This window comes from Kwoniella pini, chromosome 1 (assembly GCF_000512605.2).
Source record: "Kwoniella pini CBS 10737 chromosome 1, complete sequence".
Taxonomy (NCBI): Eukaryota; Fungi; Basidiomycota; class Tremellomycetes; order Tremellales; family Cryptococcaceae; genus Kwoniella; species Kwoniella pini.
The window spans coordinates 1,857,225-1,872,536 of NC_091716.1; the positions used below are offsets into that span (position 1 = coordinate 1,857,225).

Here is a 15,312-nt window from a genome sequence, read left to right on the forward strand (position 1 = left end):
ATCGTGCAAGATGAATTTATCAGGCCCATGAGTCTTGTGATGACTGGCAGGTATAACGGTACATTATTTCTCTATGTACACGGTTATGTTGACACTGTTATATACAATACGGTATTATTTTTGAGCTCGAAATCACACAAGATATCGTCAACCGTCTAGAGCGCTGTAGAAGTAGTACTGTCGATCTATTTTGCAAACAAGTATGTCAATTACCATACCGCGTGTTTTGAATCTCATTTAATGGACTCACCTCAATTGAAGGTAAGATCGAACTCATAAGTTTCAGGAACTGGCATAAATTGCATCAGCTTCCGAACCCTTATACGCACGAAAAGCCTACTCACAATAACATGATACATGTCAACTTGAACACCTTTCTCTCTTTCTTCTTCACCTTCCACAATCTCCCCTCTCTTGTCCTTTTCATCTTTCGAGGATTGCCCAGTACCAGTAACACGCCTGACCATACCGCCCAAACCCCATTTCTTCTTCTCAGCTTTCGTAGCTTCTCCACCAGTTGATGAACCCTCTCGTTCAGCCTGAGTAGCCTCCATACGATCAATAAATTTCTTCATCACGCTCGCATGTTTACATGGGTGAACTGATGCCATTTGTTCGCCAGAGTGAGGGAAAGCTTCCATCGTCACTGTCTTAAAAGCGTGATCTGAAGGGACATCTTGGAAGACTTGTGCAGCGGTCAAAGGACCTTTGTTCTATCAAATATAGAATGATAAGTTATGAATGCTCGTGACAACAATCATGAGAATTCTGAACTCACTTCGTCCCACCCTCTTAACCACAATCTGGGCGTCGAATAACGTTTATCATATGCTAAGAAGATGTCGTACGTCCTGACTTGAAGTAAGTTCTGCTTGGCAGTAGATTGTATAGCAGCTCTGTATGATAAGTAAAAATCAGCTATCAAAGCTATACCGGAAGAGCATAAGGGTTTTTTTTGCAGATGCTCTGTTGCCCGACAAAGGGGGGTATTTGGTATTTGACTCACTCAGAAGGATGTACAATTCTAACGGCAGCTTCGTCCACAATGTCATCCTCCAAACCCTCGGCTTCATCTATCATCTCCATGTCAGGTATATCATCTATGTCAGGGATCTCTTCAACTTCTAGTGGTCCCTCTTTCTCATCGAGCTTCAGTCCCGCCATCGAGGAAGTAGGAGGATCATCTTTGGCAGGTGCCATAGAGGGGGAGTCTGAGATATCAGGGATCTCGTCTATATCTTTAGCCGAAGCTTGAGGAGCTGAGACGAACATATGTGATTCAGTATAGAGTCGGAAGGAGAAGACGAGATGCCCAAGCAATACAGATATAGCTCACCTCGTCCAACATGCGTTGCTACCCAATCGTCATCATCGCCTTGTGGCTTATCATCATCGGCCTGAGCATGGACCAAGAATGAGCTGATGATTTGGAATTCAGTGCTGAGCAGCTCACCTCGTCCATGAAGCTCATCAATTTCTCAGCATCCTCATCTTGATCTGTATAATCTAGTGCAGCAGCCCTACGAAGAGAGGGAACTGTTCATCAAATCACTACCATCAGCTCGAAGAGCTTCTGCTAATCTAAGCTGAATAGCAGCGTACCATTTCTGCAGATCAAATACTGTTTCTCTTTGGGTAAAAAATCACGTTGAATAGTTCCTTGTTCCCTGTCGCGATAATTCAGCTTTAAAACCTCAGCACAAGACAAGCTGAACGCACCATTGCCATACAGGGAATTTGTATGCCAGAAAGTCACCAGCAGCTATGAACTCCTCTAAAGTGTACAACACCCAAATCAGCTTCATTATGCTCTTCTTTGAGTTCGCTGATACAGGTAGGATATGGGACATGGGACGCACCAGGAGTGATCCTGCCATGTTCTTTAAATTTACTTTCTTTCAACACCGGAGACATATAATCTCGCACGGCGGCATATTGACTCTATGCAGGATTCACACGCAAATCAGCATGCACTGGAGGTTTGACCAATTGAGTAAGTCAAAGAGAGTAGACTGGTTACAGCGCTGAAGATATATTGATAGGAATTTGTAGAACAGCGAGAAAGAGGAAGAGAGACGTGATATTGACGGGTGGCAATTGGATATTCTTTTGTTGAGAATACTGTCTTCGTGAATTGATCTGAATTGAGGAGATATGAACTCACTTGTAAAGCCAGTAAAGGGTTCATCTTACTCGATCAAGCTGTTGTTGTAGCAAGTTGAAATAAGTATAATCGATAGAATGCGAATAGCTAAGTATGGACTATCATCTGAATACTCTGTCATTCAACACGCCATATTGACACTTGTTGTTGCCGCTCGAGCGTGACGCATAAGATTATTGGATCACGTGGTAGGAAAGTGGAGACCCCAACGGCTATATCCCATCTTGTTGATGAGATGGATTTTTCAAAACTTCCTCTGGATTATTCTTGTATTGAAACGGTGTTGTAGCACATTTCTACGAACAATACAAAGATCTTATACTTTTAGAAAAACCAAAAGATATGGCAGAGGAAGAATTACCGCCTAGTAAACTTGGAACGAAGGGTCATTGGGATGAAGTGTACGAGTGAGTCGGTGAAGCTTTCATCTCCTTCAAACGACATGCGTCCTTTCAAATATACTCCAGAGTGTGATGCAGCTCCAGGAGGTCAACGTCCCATTCTTCGAGCTTATAAATCCCATCTCTAAATTGTTATCGACCCTTCGTCATAGTTAATCTGGCTTACATAGGAAAGAGCTGACCTGATTCATCTGATCTTCAGACGAGAGGTGAGGGTATTCAAGGACGTAGGAGATGAGGGAGAAGTATGGTAGGTCATAATAATTTGATTAGATTGGAAAACAAACGGTTTGATATACTGATCTAATGACTTATCTCAATCATGGGGATCAGGTTCGGCGAATCATCCGTATCAAAAATGCGTAAATGGGCTCAAAAGAATCTTCCTCAAACTGATGAACGAATAAGAATATTAGAATGTGGTAGTGGAAATGGTACATTACTATTATCATTTTTAACATCAACAGGAGATCCACCTTTTGCACAAAAATTTCATTTAACAGGTATAGATTATTGTGATTCTGCTACAATTTTAGCTTCTTCAATAGAAAAATCAAGAAGAGAAAATATAAAAGATGAAATAGATGAAGATGAAGAAATTTTAAATGAAGTAAAATGTGATTGGCGTACAGAAGATTTATTAAGAAAAGATTTTAAAGGTGAAAATTGGGATTTGGTGATGGATAAAGGTACATATGATGCACTTTGTTTAAGTCAAGAAAAAATTAAAAATACAGAAGATGATGATTTAGAAGATGATGGAAAATTATCTAGTCAATTATATCCTGAACGTATATCTAAGTTGATAAAGCAAGGAGGGTATTTCTTAATTACTAGTTGTAATTTTACGGAAGAAGAAATTAAGAGTAGATATACGAAAGAAGGATTAGGTAAGAAGATTTTCTGTCAATGAATTGTATTTGAAAGCTGATGAATAACGGTTTACTAGGTTTAGAATTCCAGTAAGTCTTTGCACATCAGCTAACTAAAAGTTTATTATGACATGGTAGCGATGCTGATCATTCTACCTCTATACGCAGCTCAAGCGTACCTCATCCTTCTTTCTCGTTTGGAGGTAAATCCGGTACAACAGTTTGTACAGTTGCTTTCAAGAAGATATGATACTGTATATACCAGGCAGAATACGTTTGATCTGCAATCTCACTAACATACATACGTTGTGAAAGTAATCTGTTACCCTATGTTCAGGGTACTGACTGGTCCAGACTTCATCTCGAAGTGGTAGTTGGCTGCACTATGTTTTCATACTCTGCGTATCATGACATCAGAGCTTGACTTCGTCAGAATCAGCCCAAATGACGCACAATCTTTAAAACAACAATCTCACACTCCATCTGTATCATAAGTGATATACCAAAGTGTGTATCTCGCTGACTGATGCTAGGAGTAAGAATTGTTTGTTTGGTTCCTTGTCATAAGATATGCCACATTGACGTATTTATTGATAATTCCGACTGTAAGGCCTGAGCGGTGGTTTTGATTTTCAGGGTAAATTACACATTTGACACGCGAATGGCTTTCAACATGTTACAAAAGAAATAAAATGTAAACAACCCATAGTGATAAATCATTTCTGCTTCCTCTTTGATAATGATCAAGTTTACATAGCAATCGATAGACCACTTACCAGAGTCTCATCAACAACTTTGCCACCCGACTATATATCAACATTCCTATATATTCTCGACACACATCGAAATATCGACAAATCATACGACAAGCATACGATAATAGCGCAAAGGCGCTGAAGAAGAAGTAAACAAAGAAGGAAGATAAAAGGTTGGATGATTTGATATTCTTTTACCCACTGATATACTGGAATTACTGTGAGTAAAGTTGTCATTTGAAAAAAATACAATGGCAGGTCTTCCCAGTCAATAGACAAGGGATGCTCATATTGAAACATTTGATCGAACCCCTTCCTCTAGAACCCCCAACATGTCAGGCTCGACTGCATCGCCATCAAGCCGACTTCGTTTGGCACCTCATTCATCACCAATCTCGGCATCCGATGTTGCTCGACACTCGATCATCAACTCATCCGCAAAAGGTTGGTCACCTTTACAGATTAACAAGCGAGATTCGATCAATCAATCTCCTCTCAAACCTTCTTTATCGCCTGATCCAAACGCTCCAAGACGATCATCATCATCCTTCAAACATGTTTCGAAAAATTCGCTTGTCTCAAATAGTCCATTCAAATCACCTACTACTGTTCAAGGCGCTCAAGCTGCAGGATTCACTTTAGATACCGGAGGGGAAAAAGTGATACATGAGAAAAGATCTACCAGAGCATTAGGCGAAACCCCTTCCCCAGCAAAGGGAGTAAATGTCACCTCAAAAGCTGCTATAGGTCTTGGTATTGGTATTTCACCTTCCAAGAGGTCAACAAGCAGATCATCTAGTGGAAGTGGAAGCGGAAGTGGAAATGCAGTTATTGGTCAAAGAAGGGTATCAACTGAGAAGGGCAAAGTCGCATTTCCTGTTGTAGAAAGAAAGACGTCATCTGAGAGGAAAGTATCTGGATCGAAGGAAAATGAATCTCCAGATGTCAGATCCTCTAAAAGAGTTCCAAGATCAAGTATGGGATTCAAAGACTTGGCAAAAGGTACTTTAGTTACCAAATCACCCTTCAAGCGAGTCCCGTCTGGTGGATTATCAAGTACTTCAAGCTCAAAAGCAAACGAATCAACTTCTATTCTCGATATTGGACCTAGTCCTAAGACTATTCCAGTGGAACGAGACGATGTTTTCTCTTCCCCTTCCCCAAGAAGATTGTCGGCGAGCAAACAACAGCAACAACGAAGAGCTTCACCTTCAGCCTCCCTCGGCGTAGGTGCCAGGTCGAGTAATTCACCCACACCCTCTCCTCCTAGATCCGTTCCTCAGCCGTTACTCACAACCAGTAACACGTCAGCTGGTCCATCACCTCTCAGCAAATCTTTGTCCATTCCTTCGATTGATGCTACACCAACACCAACACCGCATAAATCAGCCATGACCCCTTCAAGAAGACTTAGAGGACCTAGAGATTTGTCTGTCGGATTGGAATCACCAACTAGAAAGACAGTAACTTTCCAGAGTGTACCAGATGTCAAGGAGTTTGAAACGATTAGTGCTGAGCCTAGCATGGATGGAAGCTTCGAAGTTCGGCAACACGATGATGAAGATGAAGATGGATGGGCGGACGAAGGAATCAACATGAGCCTTCCTAGAGATAGCTCCCTTGAGGAACTTCTTTCGGATACCCATGCCATTGATCGACATATGCAAGCGGTAGCAGCCAGTGCTTCGCCGATCCTCACAGAAGAGAATGATGGCACGATGCCCGAAGATTCGACTACTGCGAATTTCATGGACACACTCATCGAAGAAGGGTTATTCTCGCCGCCGACAATGGATACACCGGCGTTCGAAGATCAAAGCGCCTTTGAACTTCCCCTCGAACCTGTTGACAACGACTCGGAACCTCCATTCCTAGCTACGCCCTCTCTGGGGGGATCCGTACATGCCACACCTCTGTTCGCAGGTGGGATGTTCGGCGAGACTGATTCGGAAGGCATACCCTACGGCAGAACTCATCATGCTGAAAGAGCTGCGATAGCTCATTCTTTGTCACCAGCTAAAATTGCGCTAGTTGAACAACCGCCATTGCCACGAGATGTCGATCACAGCATGCTACTCAACGCTAACGCTGCTCAACCGTCTTTGGCTATCCCACAATCCCCTGTGCATTACCCGGAGTATAACGATCCTTTCGCTTCGGCTTCGGCACCTCACGCACATCAAGTCGGAGCCATGCCAGATCCGTTTATCACCATTCAAACAGCTACCCAGGTGTTACCCATCCGTCATGAAGAAAGGGAAGAAGATGGAATCCCGCTGGGAAGGACCAGTCATGTTGAGCGTCTTCAAGCTAGAAGAATGCTAGCGACTCAAAGTTTGGGCCTTGGCATGCCTAGATCTCCTGCTATAAGTCAAGGTCTGACCAGAAATTATGCGCAAGAGGAACCAGAAGAAGCTTTCGGCGAACACTCACAAGGTGAAGTTTCACATAACCCTGCTCCGCAAATTACACGAAATGCCAGTCAGGAGAGCGAGGAAGGGACCAAGAGAAGATTGCCTAAGATTCCGGCTCCTGCTCCAATGCCCGTGGATATTCCTAGTCCAGTTACCAGTCCCAATAAGAATGAGCAATTGTTGGATACCAATGACAAGCTCAGCGTAACTGAAAAACGAGTGAGTACACTGCTCGATCCAACGGTAGACTTGGCTGATGAACCTCATTGGGCAGACAAGCAAATTCGACATTGGCGGGTTCTCATTACCGTTCATTGGAGCTACTTCTCCTTTTTTCAACACTGCTCCCGCTACATTCGAAAAGCAGCCTTCGATTGATGGCTTATCAACTTCATCTAACGAACCTGAGCGACCACTCACTCCACCCCCGGCCATTAGGGAAGCATTGACCGAACGGAAAGAAAGTCCTCATAAATTGCCAGACCTGAATTTCCATTTCGAGGAAATTCATCTACAACGGACTGATTCCGATGAGCTGAAAAGGACAGCTACCATCAAGTCGAATCCGGTCAGTCCCATCAAGGCATCAAATTCAGATGATTTGAAGAAAGCAGCCTCAGCACCTGGGGCACGAGAGATCTCGAAATCTGCCGTACCAGCTTCTAGCGGTTCGAATAACTTACCTGCGTCCGCTTCTACCGGATCACTGAAAAATGACTTCGGAGGTACTTCGACAACAACAACAAAGGCTCAAGATTCGACCACTACGAAAGTTCGACAGAGGATATCAAGAGAAATGATCAGGGAGACCATCAATCAACGAATTGCTGAAGGCAGTTTATCGAGAAGACCAGCTAGTGCGGGTGATTTGGCCAAATCATTACCCGTGTCTTTTGCTGATGGATTACAACAAAGAAGGACGTCTAGTGTAGATAAAGAGCTTCCTCCTCCGCCAGCCGAGTCACCAGCTTTAGCTTCTTCAAGTTCGTCTCCTCCTTCATCGGCGCAAGACTTGGCTCCAAAAATGCAGAAAGCTCATACTACCGATAATGCCCTTGGAAGAGTCAGCGAGTCTAGACCGACAATGAGACCTAGATCTCAAACTCAATCTGCGCATGAAGTACTCAAACAAAATGAGAAAGATGGTATCCTGGATGAACCTAAATCTGCTTTAGATAAACTCACCTCTTCCCTCCCTTCCCCCGCTGAAGGGGCAGTGTTAAAAAGAGAGATGAGTGGTAGTATCGCAGCTGAAATGCCACCTCAACCGCAGACTTCCGCTAGACCAATAAGTATCCTTCGAAACCCATACCCAAATCCAAATAAACAAGACGCCCTTCTTCCTCCAGCGGATGTCCAATCGAATCAACGAAGCAAATCCACTGCACCTGCTTCAGGAGAGGGTATGAAAGCCCGTGAAGAAGCTATCAATGCTAGGAGACGAGAGAAGGAACGAGATGTCAGTGGGGTCAGTACGGGAAGTAGAAGGAGTAGGAGGAGTTTGAGTATGGGTGATGTGGATAAAGAAGCTGAACAGGTGAGTTACAGCCATCCCATTTAACACTACGCAAGTCAGCTGACGAATCATTGATATAGGCTAAACAGTTTAGGAGGACTGCAAAGGGTAACCCTCGTTTAACGTTAGGTATAGACAGTGATCAACAATCTATACTTGATGCCTTCAGAGAAGAGATCACACAGATAGACGTGAGTTGTAGCCTCTTAACACCATCCCTCAAGCATCTGAAAATCAAGCTGATCAGCTGCGTCGGAAAACTTAGAGGGGATACAAAGTGCGAGAGAAAGCTGTAGTCCGAGCATCGTATCATGATAAAGTGCGTCATAACAAAGCGGGAGATATCGATTCAGGTAAAGCTTGGAAACAGCTCAGAAGGCCTTCGGATATGGTGAGTTGGCCCTGTCCACTTTCGTTTTCAAAGACTGTCAGGCTGAAAATAGTCAAAACAGAACGAGCATGCCGCTGAGATTCGAGCTATGCGAGCTAGAGAGTCAACCTCTGGTAAAGCTTCCGGTACCATCTTTGTCAAGGTGTTAGGTATAGAAGGGTTACAGATTCCCGTACCCGATCAAACGACTTACTTCTGCATCACTCTTGATAATGGTATAGATTACATAAGGACACCATACTCTGTTTTAGGTGAAGGTGCCAAGGTTAATCAAGAATTTTCATTGGTGGAACACCCAAATTTCGAATTCTCGCTGAGTTTAGATATCCGAAGAGATCCTCATATCATCAAGATGATACATCAAAAACCTGAAGTACCAACTTCTTTAGCACGACCTGTAACTCCCTCTTCACAAGCTCAAAAGGGAGGATTCAGGTCATTATTTGCTTCTCCTCGTAAACCCAAGGCTTCCAAAGATCCAAGATCTACTACTCCCTTGCCTACTCCTCCGAATACTTCCGTTGTGAAACCAGATAATATAATTAAATACCTATCTTCGTCAAGCGGATCGACAATAGCCAAAACTCATATAGCTTTCAAACCAATTGCCAAGAATTGCGAATCGCGAGTATTGGAAATTAGGTATCCAATGTTCGCTATGTTTAAAGGTGAACCTGATAGAGCTCGAGATGTACCTTCTACCCCAATGACTTCAAGTACCGCGTCATCGAATGGAACGACTAGAAAACAATTAGCTAAGATCACTCTTCAGATTTTCAGATTACCTCCTATACCTGGATTGAAGGGAGACGAACTACCTCAATGTATTGATGAAGCACTGAGAGGTATGAGACATCACGCATGGCACGAACATGAATATCATGAGGGTGTTCTAACACAGGAAGGAGGGGATTGTACAGTGAGTTATGGGTGAATTGTTACAACTTGTTAGATCGCTGACGATAGTGGTGCGATGCAGATGCCCAAAAGACGATTATTCAAGCTTATCGGAGGAAATCTTGTAGCAATTAACGAAGTTACCAAAAAAGAAGTAACCAAAATTGATCTTCGACAAGCAATTGCTGTAATTGATTTGAACGCTTCGGCGGACGGTACACCGAAATCAAAATTGACTATGAGACCTAGATCATCAGATGAAGGTTTAAGTACGAGACCTAGAAGTTTCATGGTTGAGTTTAAAGATGGTGAAGGAATAAGCTTTGCGGCTGATAATGATAAATCTAAAGAAGTTTGGTGAGTCCTCTTAGCGTTATAAGATGGTGTGATTGGTAAGAATATGAATGCTAATTTGACAATTGAAAATAAATAGGATGGATACTTTAAATGGACTTATTGGTAAAATACCTACTAATCCTTTATGGGCAGAACTTTTATCTACAAGACAAAAAGAAAAAATCGCTAAGAGAACACCATCAAGTTCATCTTTAGCTAAAGAAGCTAAGAGACAAGCTTCTTCTTCTGGAAGACCTGTCTCAATGCCTCTAAGTGGACCAAGTAAGACAAGGTAGAGAGGTGTCCTTGAATGAATTCGACTCTACAAGCTGAAACAATGTTGACTCATCTCATGAAGTCATTGATTTTTGTTTTCTTCCTCTTTCTATTTTCTGTATTTTGTATATAGTAATTTTTTCTTGTTGAAATATGGACAATTTCATATATCGATTAATAATTGAATCTGGAAAATACACTGGTTATTTATTGGTTGTGGTATATTTTAAAATGTGTATATACGATAACGAACGATCCTATCTGATGATTATACATGCAAAGTTTTCCCCTTTTGGTGTATAGATGTAATTTAGAAACGTAAACAAAGTTATCGATTTAGCCCGAGTGCGCCGCGGGCAAAAGACTGGATCATATCAATGAATAACCGACGCTTAATGAGATGATTTACCGGGAATATGCGATAGAAAGGAGAAGACCAGTCCGGGGTAAGATTAAACATATCAAGGAAGTATAACTGTGATACTGATGCTTGTTGTATCGTCCATGCAAGTACCTAGTACTAGTACATAGATATATAATACAACGATCTTATCTTCTAGACTACACCTTGCGTCTTTAATCTCGAAATACACAAGAAAATCGTAATAAAATGTCTTTAGCCCCTTTCAAGTGAGTTGAGATTCTGCTATAACAGATAATTATGCGAGTATTGATGAATCATTTCGCTACTTTCAGAGTATTGCTCTTTGATTGTTATGGTGTGAGTTTATTTTCGTATAAATCAGTGTGAATTATGGTTTAAGATTAGTGAACTGAATGACTGATAAATGTGAATTTGAATTGAATATTAACCAATTTAGACTCTTATCGTAAATTATAAATATCGTTTATACAGTCGTTTTAAATTGGGTTAAGCTAATATAAAACGAATAAAATTTAGGATTGGGAAACTGGAATGATAAATAATTTTAAACATTTACTTGATCAACCTACTTCACCTGATAGAACTAAATTATTTGAAATTGTTGGTCCTATTGAAAATAAAATTCAAGATGATGATCCTACTTTATTATATTCTGAAGTGTCAGTGACTTTTTAGTTCAATGAATATATATGTATATATATATATATATATATATCAAGCTTATGATAGGGTTTTTTTTTTCTAGATTGACAAAAGTTTACTCTGAAACAGCTAAGAAACTAAATTTGAATTTTGATGAAGGTGAATTTCTTTTGCGTTTGATTTGATTATCTCCGAAAATGACGAATCAATTTGATTTTATTTTGATCAAATCGTTTTAGTTCAAGCAAAATCATTTGGAAAATCAATTCCTTCTTGGCCTGCTTTTTCAGATTCATCAAAATCATTAAAAAAATTGTCAGATGCAGGATTAAAATTAGTCATTTTATCAAATGTTGATAATGAGAGTTTTGAAGGGTATGATTAAATTTCACTCGAATGAATTCCTTCTATCATTGATTCAACTGATAAGGAGATTCTTGATAGATCAAGAAAGAGATTAGAAGATGGATACTCTTTTGATGCTATTTACACAGCTGAGAAGAGTGAGTAAAAATTAAATCTACAAATTAAGTCAAATAACAAAAATGAAATTAGAAGCTAATCAATATGTTTAGTCGGATCTTATAAACCTTCTTTGAAAAATTTCGATTATGCAATTGAAAATATCAAAAAAGATTTCGGATTGGAGAAAGAAGATATACTAATTGTAGCTAATTCAAAGTATCATGATATTCAACCGTGAGTCATTCATTTGACATGGACTGTCTTAGCATTGATTTTAATATTTGATATGCTTTGATATGATTAAAGTTTAAATTGAGCTGATGATGTTATGTTGGTAATTATAGTGGACATAAGAAAAACCTTAAATCAGCTTGGATAGATAGAGCTAAAGCTCATATGGGTGTAGAAGCTTATAAAGATGTTAAACCGGATTATCAATTTCAAAGTATGGAAGAATTCGCTAATGCTATTATCAAGGATAAATCGTAAATTTGAAAAGATGGCAAATGAGATAGTCTAGAACGAAAAGATATATATATAAAGTGGAACCAGATCTCTAGTCAGCAGAGTAACGTAGTCTCATGCATATTGTATTGCGAAGATCTATGGGAATAACTATATTCCCATGAAGTCGTTAGGATTAATTCGTATTGGAGTTTGAGATTGTCGATCCTGAATATCCTTTCATTTTAACAAAAACGATTTACGATTTATAAAGGATAGCTCAATGTTGTAACCAATTCACGTAGTGAAGCATTGTTCACATAACCAAATATGCTAATGATAATTTTGCCCATCAAGAAAAAAAAAAGAAGAACAATCAAATTATCTGTCTATGATAAATAAAACCTTATACAACTGAATATTTGATAGATCATTGGTACTAAAATTAAGAATTCACTAAAAATTAAGCAATATGTCAAAAATACCTAATATGCCTTCAGAGGTAAATATTTTAAAAACAAAAGCAGCTAATAAGAAAGGACAAAATTCATTAGATGTAGAAACAGTTTGGCCAAAACCTGAATTTGTAAGTAACATTGTTTGTAAGATTTCAACTAAAATCTAAAAAATTTATTTTTGAAATGAAAATAATCCTTCCTTGGTTTTTTTTTTTGGAAGGGTCCAAGTACAACTATAGATAATATAACTAAAGAAGGTAAAACAATTAATGAATTTATCGTTCCTGCTGGATCTATGTTTTCTTTAGGTGCTGCTTTACCCAAGTTAGTACATCAACACCAAAAACAACTTAATCATTCTGGTGTTGATAATTCCTTGGTATTTTCGTAGTCATACATCACTTAAATGGGGAGCTTATTTCCCACCTGGTACGATGGTTAGTGAATTATCCACTACACAATCAGAAACTTGACTCTGAGAAAATTTAGCAGATTAGTCAGCTGATATGTTGATATTGAGTAGTTCCCTGATGGTGTATTAGTACCTATACATGCAAGGATGGTTTCGGTACAACCAATAAAAACGATTGATCCTATGAAAGCGCCTGCCGATCCAGCTTGTGTTATTATGTAAAACTCAGTAGATTCGTGATAAACTGAATCCAAGATTATTGGAATGTTTACACTTGAATATACATGCGGAATGCATTGAAATGTATTATGCTTGTTGACCCTTCTCGATATTCACAACAGGCTCCAGAGTCGGAGGAGAGGTAGATATAGGAGATGAATCATCGTTCTTCTGTCTCGGCCTAAATCCGGCTGCGTACTGTTAAAACCATCAGAACTTACTTTCAGCACGCTCTGACAATCAGTAAAATAAGGGCTCACCCTTTCTCTGAATGCATGATGACCTGGTAAATAATCCGGTCGGTTTTTAGGATCAAATTGCTCGTGATCTTCGAAAGTCGGTGGTGGTCCATCATCTTGCGCAATCTTTTCCATCGTTATCAACTATGAAAAGCAACAGCTATTAGTCCTATTCGACCAATGATTCGTGCGAGTATACTATGACTTACTCGTCTTCCCCATTTACCGAAATCTTGTACACTCCCATCACCAACTTTCAATTCCTTCATTCCCTCGACAACAGGTACATCAACTTCTGTATAATCTTCAGTGACTGTTGGTAAAAAGAAAACTAATCTACCACCGGGTACTAACAACCATCTCGCTAGTTGGACCAAATCTAATGTAAGATTCGCAAGCTCGTATGGTCTCGAAGGTGGGACATAACCTGGACGCCTATGTTTCACGATGACGAAATTTAGCCCTTGGCCATTGATCGATCCACACAGAGTTATGAGGACTTACGTATGTGAATAAGTTCCATCAGGCATCAAATATGGTTCATCTCTTAACGGTTTGCCTCCTTCTTTCCTACCTAGTCTCTTGGCTCCTGCCCGTACACCATCTGCGCACAAAATATCAGCTTGTTTCCAACTCACCGATCCTAGTGATACGACAGCTGGTGGCATTAGAACTCACAAGGTGGATCAGTGATAATAGCATCTACCCATCCGCCTCGCCGTATGGGACTTTTGGTAATGTCATATGTCAGACAGTCTAAGAACAGATTCTCAATACCATATTGTTCTGCTGCTCGCAATATACCAGGTTTAATTCCTTTCGTTTTATCTGTGCAAGTGCAATGTATCAGATTATGCTACATCTTTCGTTGATGGGTAGAAGACCCCTCTTACCTCTCCCTCGTATTTGTCTTCCATCTATATCACTACCGATCACATACGATCCCCAATGAGCAGCAGCATAAAGCATTGATCCCGTACCAACAAATGGATCGTACATTATCTTGCCTGGTGCCGGCTAAAATGCATTTGCCTATCAGCTCACACACTTCGAGAAATAACCAAGGAAGTTGCTTGAAAAGAGATAACGCACCAAAGCCTGACCAGCCATTAAGAAACCCATATGTGAATCCATTGATGTATTTCCATAATACGCTCGAGCTTTCACCTCATGTGAATTTGCCAAAAGTCTGGCTTTACCAAAGCCTATCTGCAATTTTCAAATGGACGAATCAGCCTCATTTCGTGAGACACGGCCGCACTTTGCACTGGACTCACTCTTCGGCCAAAATATACACGAACAAAATTACCATCTCTACCTATTCTTGCTTCTGAAGTATGGGCAGCCTCGAAATCATCTAACAAATGAAATAAGTCAAATTAGCTTGTCCATCAATCCATGTCAAACATTCTAGTTTGTAATGACTCTCACAATCTTCAAATATTACAAATTCTTCATCGTAATTCTTCATCTTTATATCACCTTTCAGAGCTGTATAAGCGAAACTTTCGACCGTTTCTCTGCATAACGAAAAATCAGTCAGAAGCCACTTGTTGGATGTTAGTCTCCTCTGATAACTCACCGTATTCTCGTCTCTACTACTCTGTGATTCACACCTTCCATCGTGAATTTGAAGCTTGATCGCATGTATGGCTTCAAGACCTGCAGATTCCCTCTCATTTGCTCATGCAAATCTGCATAAGTTTTTCCCTCCGCATATAGCTCAGATATAGATCTGTAACCGAGCAACAAACTTAATTCTGCAATGACAGTCAGGTTGGAAGAAACCACTCACGATACAAGCGTATCTCGTTCGAGGATATGTTGAACATCTTCTTCCTTTTGCAATTCAACTATTAAAACTCCACGATATAAATCTGTCGATATGAACCGAATAGGGAAATTGAATAGCTGAGATATTGAAAGTAAGGAAGGTATTCGAAATGTCAAATGATCTTGAGATACTCGTAGGATGTATAAAGTCATCTTAGGAGCTCAGAGTACTATAGACGATCTATTTTCTGAT

General features: G+C 40.2%; 6 protein-coding genes across 6 annotated transcripts; 4 read left to right on the plus strand and 2 right to left on the minus strand.

Annotated features, from left to right (window-relative positions):
- Nucleotides 1–155: 155 nt before the first annotated feature.
- I206_100713 (uncharacterized protein) lies at nucleotides 156–2,188 on the minus strand (the record flags this gene model as incomplete). The annotated part of the gene is made up of 11 exons (XM_019152394.1): nucleotides 156–185; nucleotides 251–289; nucleotides 345–713; nucleotides 779–896; nucleotides 1,007–1,259; nucleotides 1,337–1,397; nucleotides 1,454–1,536; nucleotides 1,603–1,667; nucleotides 1,720–1,774; nucleotides 1,860–1,941; nucleotides 2,165–2,188. 11 exons carry the CDS (start codon nucleotides 2,186–2,188, stop codon nucleotides 156–158), a joined length of 1,179 nt encoding a protein of 392 aa, XP_019014532.1.
- Nucleotides 2,189–2,506: 318 nt separating this feature from the next.
- On the plus strand, nucleotides 2,507–3,687 carry I206_100714 (uncharacterized protein; the record flags this gene model as incomplete). Its single annotated transcript, XM_019152393.2, has 5 exons — nucleotides 2,507–2,571; nucleotides 2,768–2,815; nucleotides 2,899–3,470; nucleotides 3,515–3,527; nucleotides 3,606–3,687. The coding sequence occupies 5 exons, from the start codon at nucleotides 2,507–2,509 to the stop codon at nucleotides 3,685–3,687; spliced, it is 780 nt and encodes a 259-aa protein (XP_019014531.2).
- An 837-nt stretch (nucleotides 3,688–4,524) lies between these two features.
- I206_100715 (uncharacterized protein) lies at nucleotides 4,525–10,042 on the plus strand (the record flags this gene model as incomplete). The annotated part of the gene is made up of 7 exons (XM_070202259.1): nucleotides 4,525–6,825; nucleotides 6,881–8,143; nucleotides 8,203–8,313; nucleotides 8,388–8,513; nucleotides 8,575–9,432; nucleotides 9,493–9,767; nucleotides 9,844–10,042. The coding sequence occupies 7 exons, from the start codon at nucleotides 4,525–4,527 to the stop codon at nucleotides 10,040–10,042; spliced, it is 5,133 nt and encodes a 1,710-aa protein (XP_070058360.1).
- A 590-nt stretch (nucleotides 10,043–10,632) lies between these two features.
- On the plus strand, nucleotides 10,633–12,003 carry I206_100716 (haloacid dehalogenase, type II; the record flags this gene model as incomplete). The annotated part of the gene is made up of 8 exons (XM_019152391.1): nucleotides 10,633–10,652; nucleotides 10,719–10,743; nucleotides 10,924–11,066; nucleotides 11,153–11,208; nucleotides 11,289–11,424; nucleotides 11,494–11,552; nucleotides 11,625–11,748; nucleotides 11,859–12,003. The coding sequence occupies 8 exons, from the start codon at nucleotides 10,633–10,635 to the stop codon at nucleotides 12,001–12,003; spliced, it is 708 nt and encodes a 235-aa protein (XP_019014529.1).
- A 427-nt stretch (nucleotides 12,004–12,430) lies between these two features.
- Nucleotides 12,431–13,050, plus strand: I206_100717 (uncharacterized protein; the record flags this gene model as incomplete). Its single annotated transcript, XM_019152390.1, has 4 exons — nucleotides 12,431–12,544; nucleotides 12,637–12,740; nucleotides 12,808–12,853; nucleotides 12,940–13,050. 4 exons carry the CDS (start codon nucleotides 12,431–12,433, stop codon nucleotides 13,048–13,050), a joined length of 375 nt encoding a protein of 124 aa, XP_019014528.1.
- Nucleotides 13,051–13,134: 84 nt separating this feature from the next.
- I206_100718 (uncharacterized protein) lies at nucleotides 13,135–15,272 on the minus strand (the record flags this gene model as incomplete). The annotated part of the gene is made up of 11 exons (XM_019152389.1): nucleotides 13,135–13,245; nucleotides 13,308–13,430; nucleotides 13,496–13,721; nucleotides 13,791–13,890; nucleotides 13,965–14,114; nucleotides 14,180–14,303; nucleotides 14,379–14,495; nucleotides 14,564–14,643; nucleotides 14,718–14,806; nucleotides 14,869–15,021; nucleotides 15,082–15,272. 11 exons carry the CDS (start codon nucleotides 15,270–15,272, stop codon nucleotides 13,135–13,137), a joined length of 1,464 nt encoding a protein of 487 aa, XP_019014527.1.
- Nucleotides 15,273–15,312: the final 40 nt, after the last annotated feature.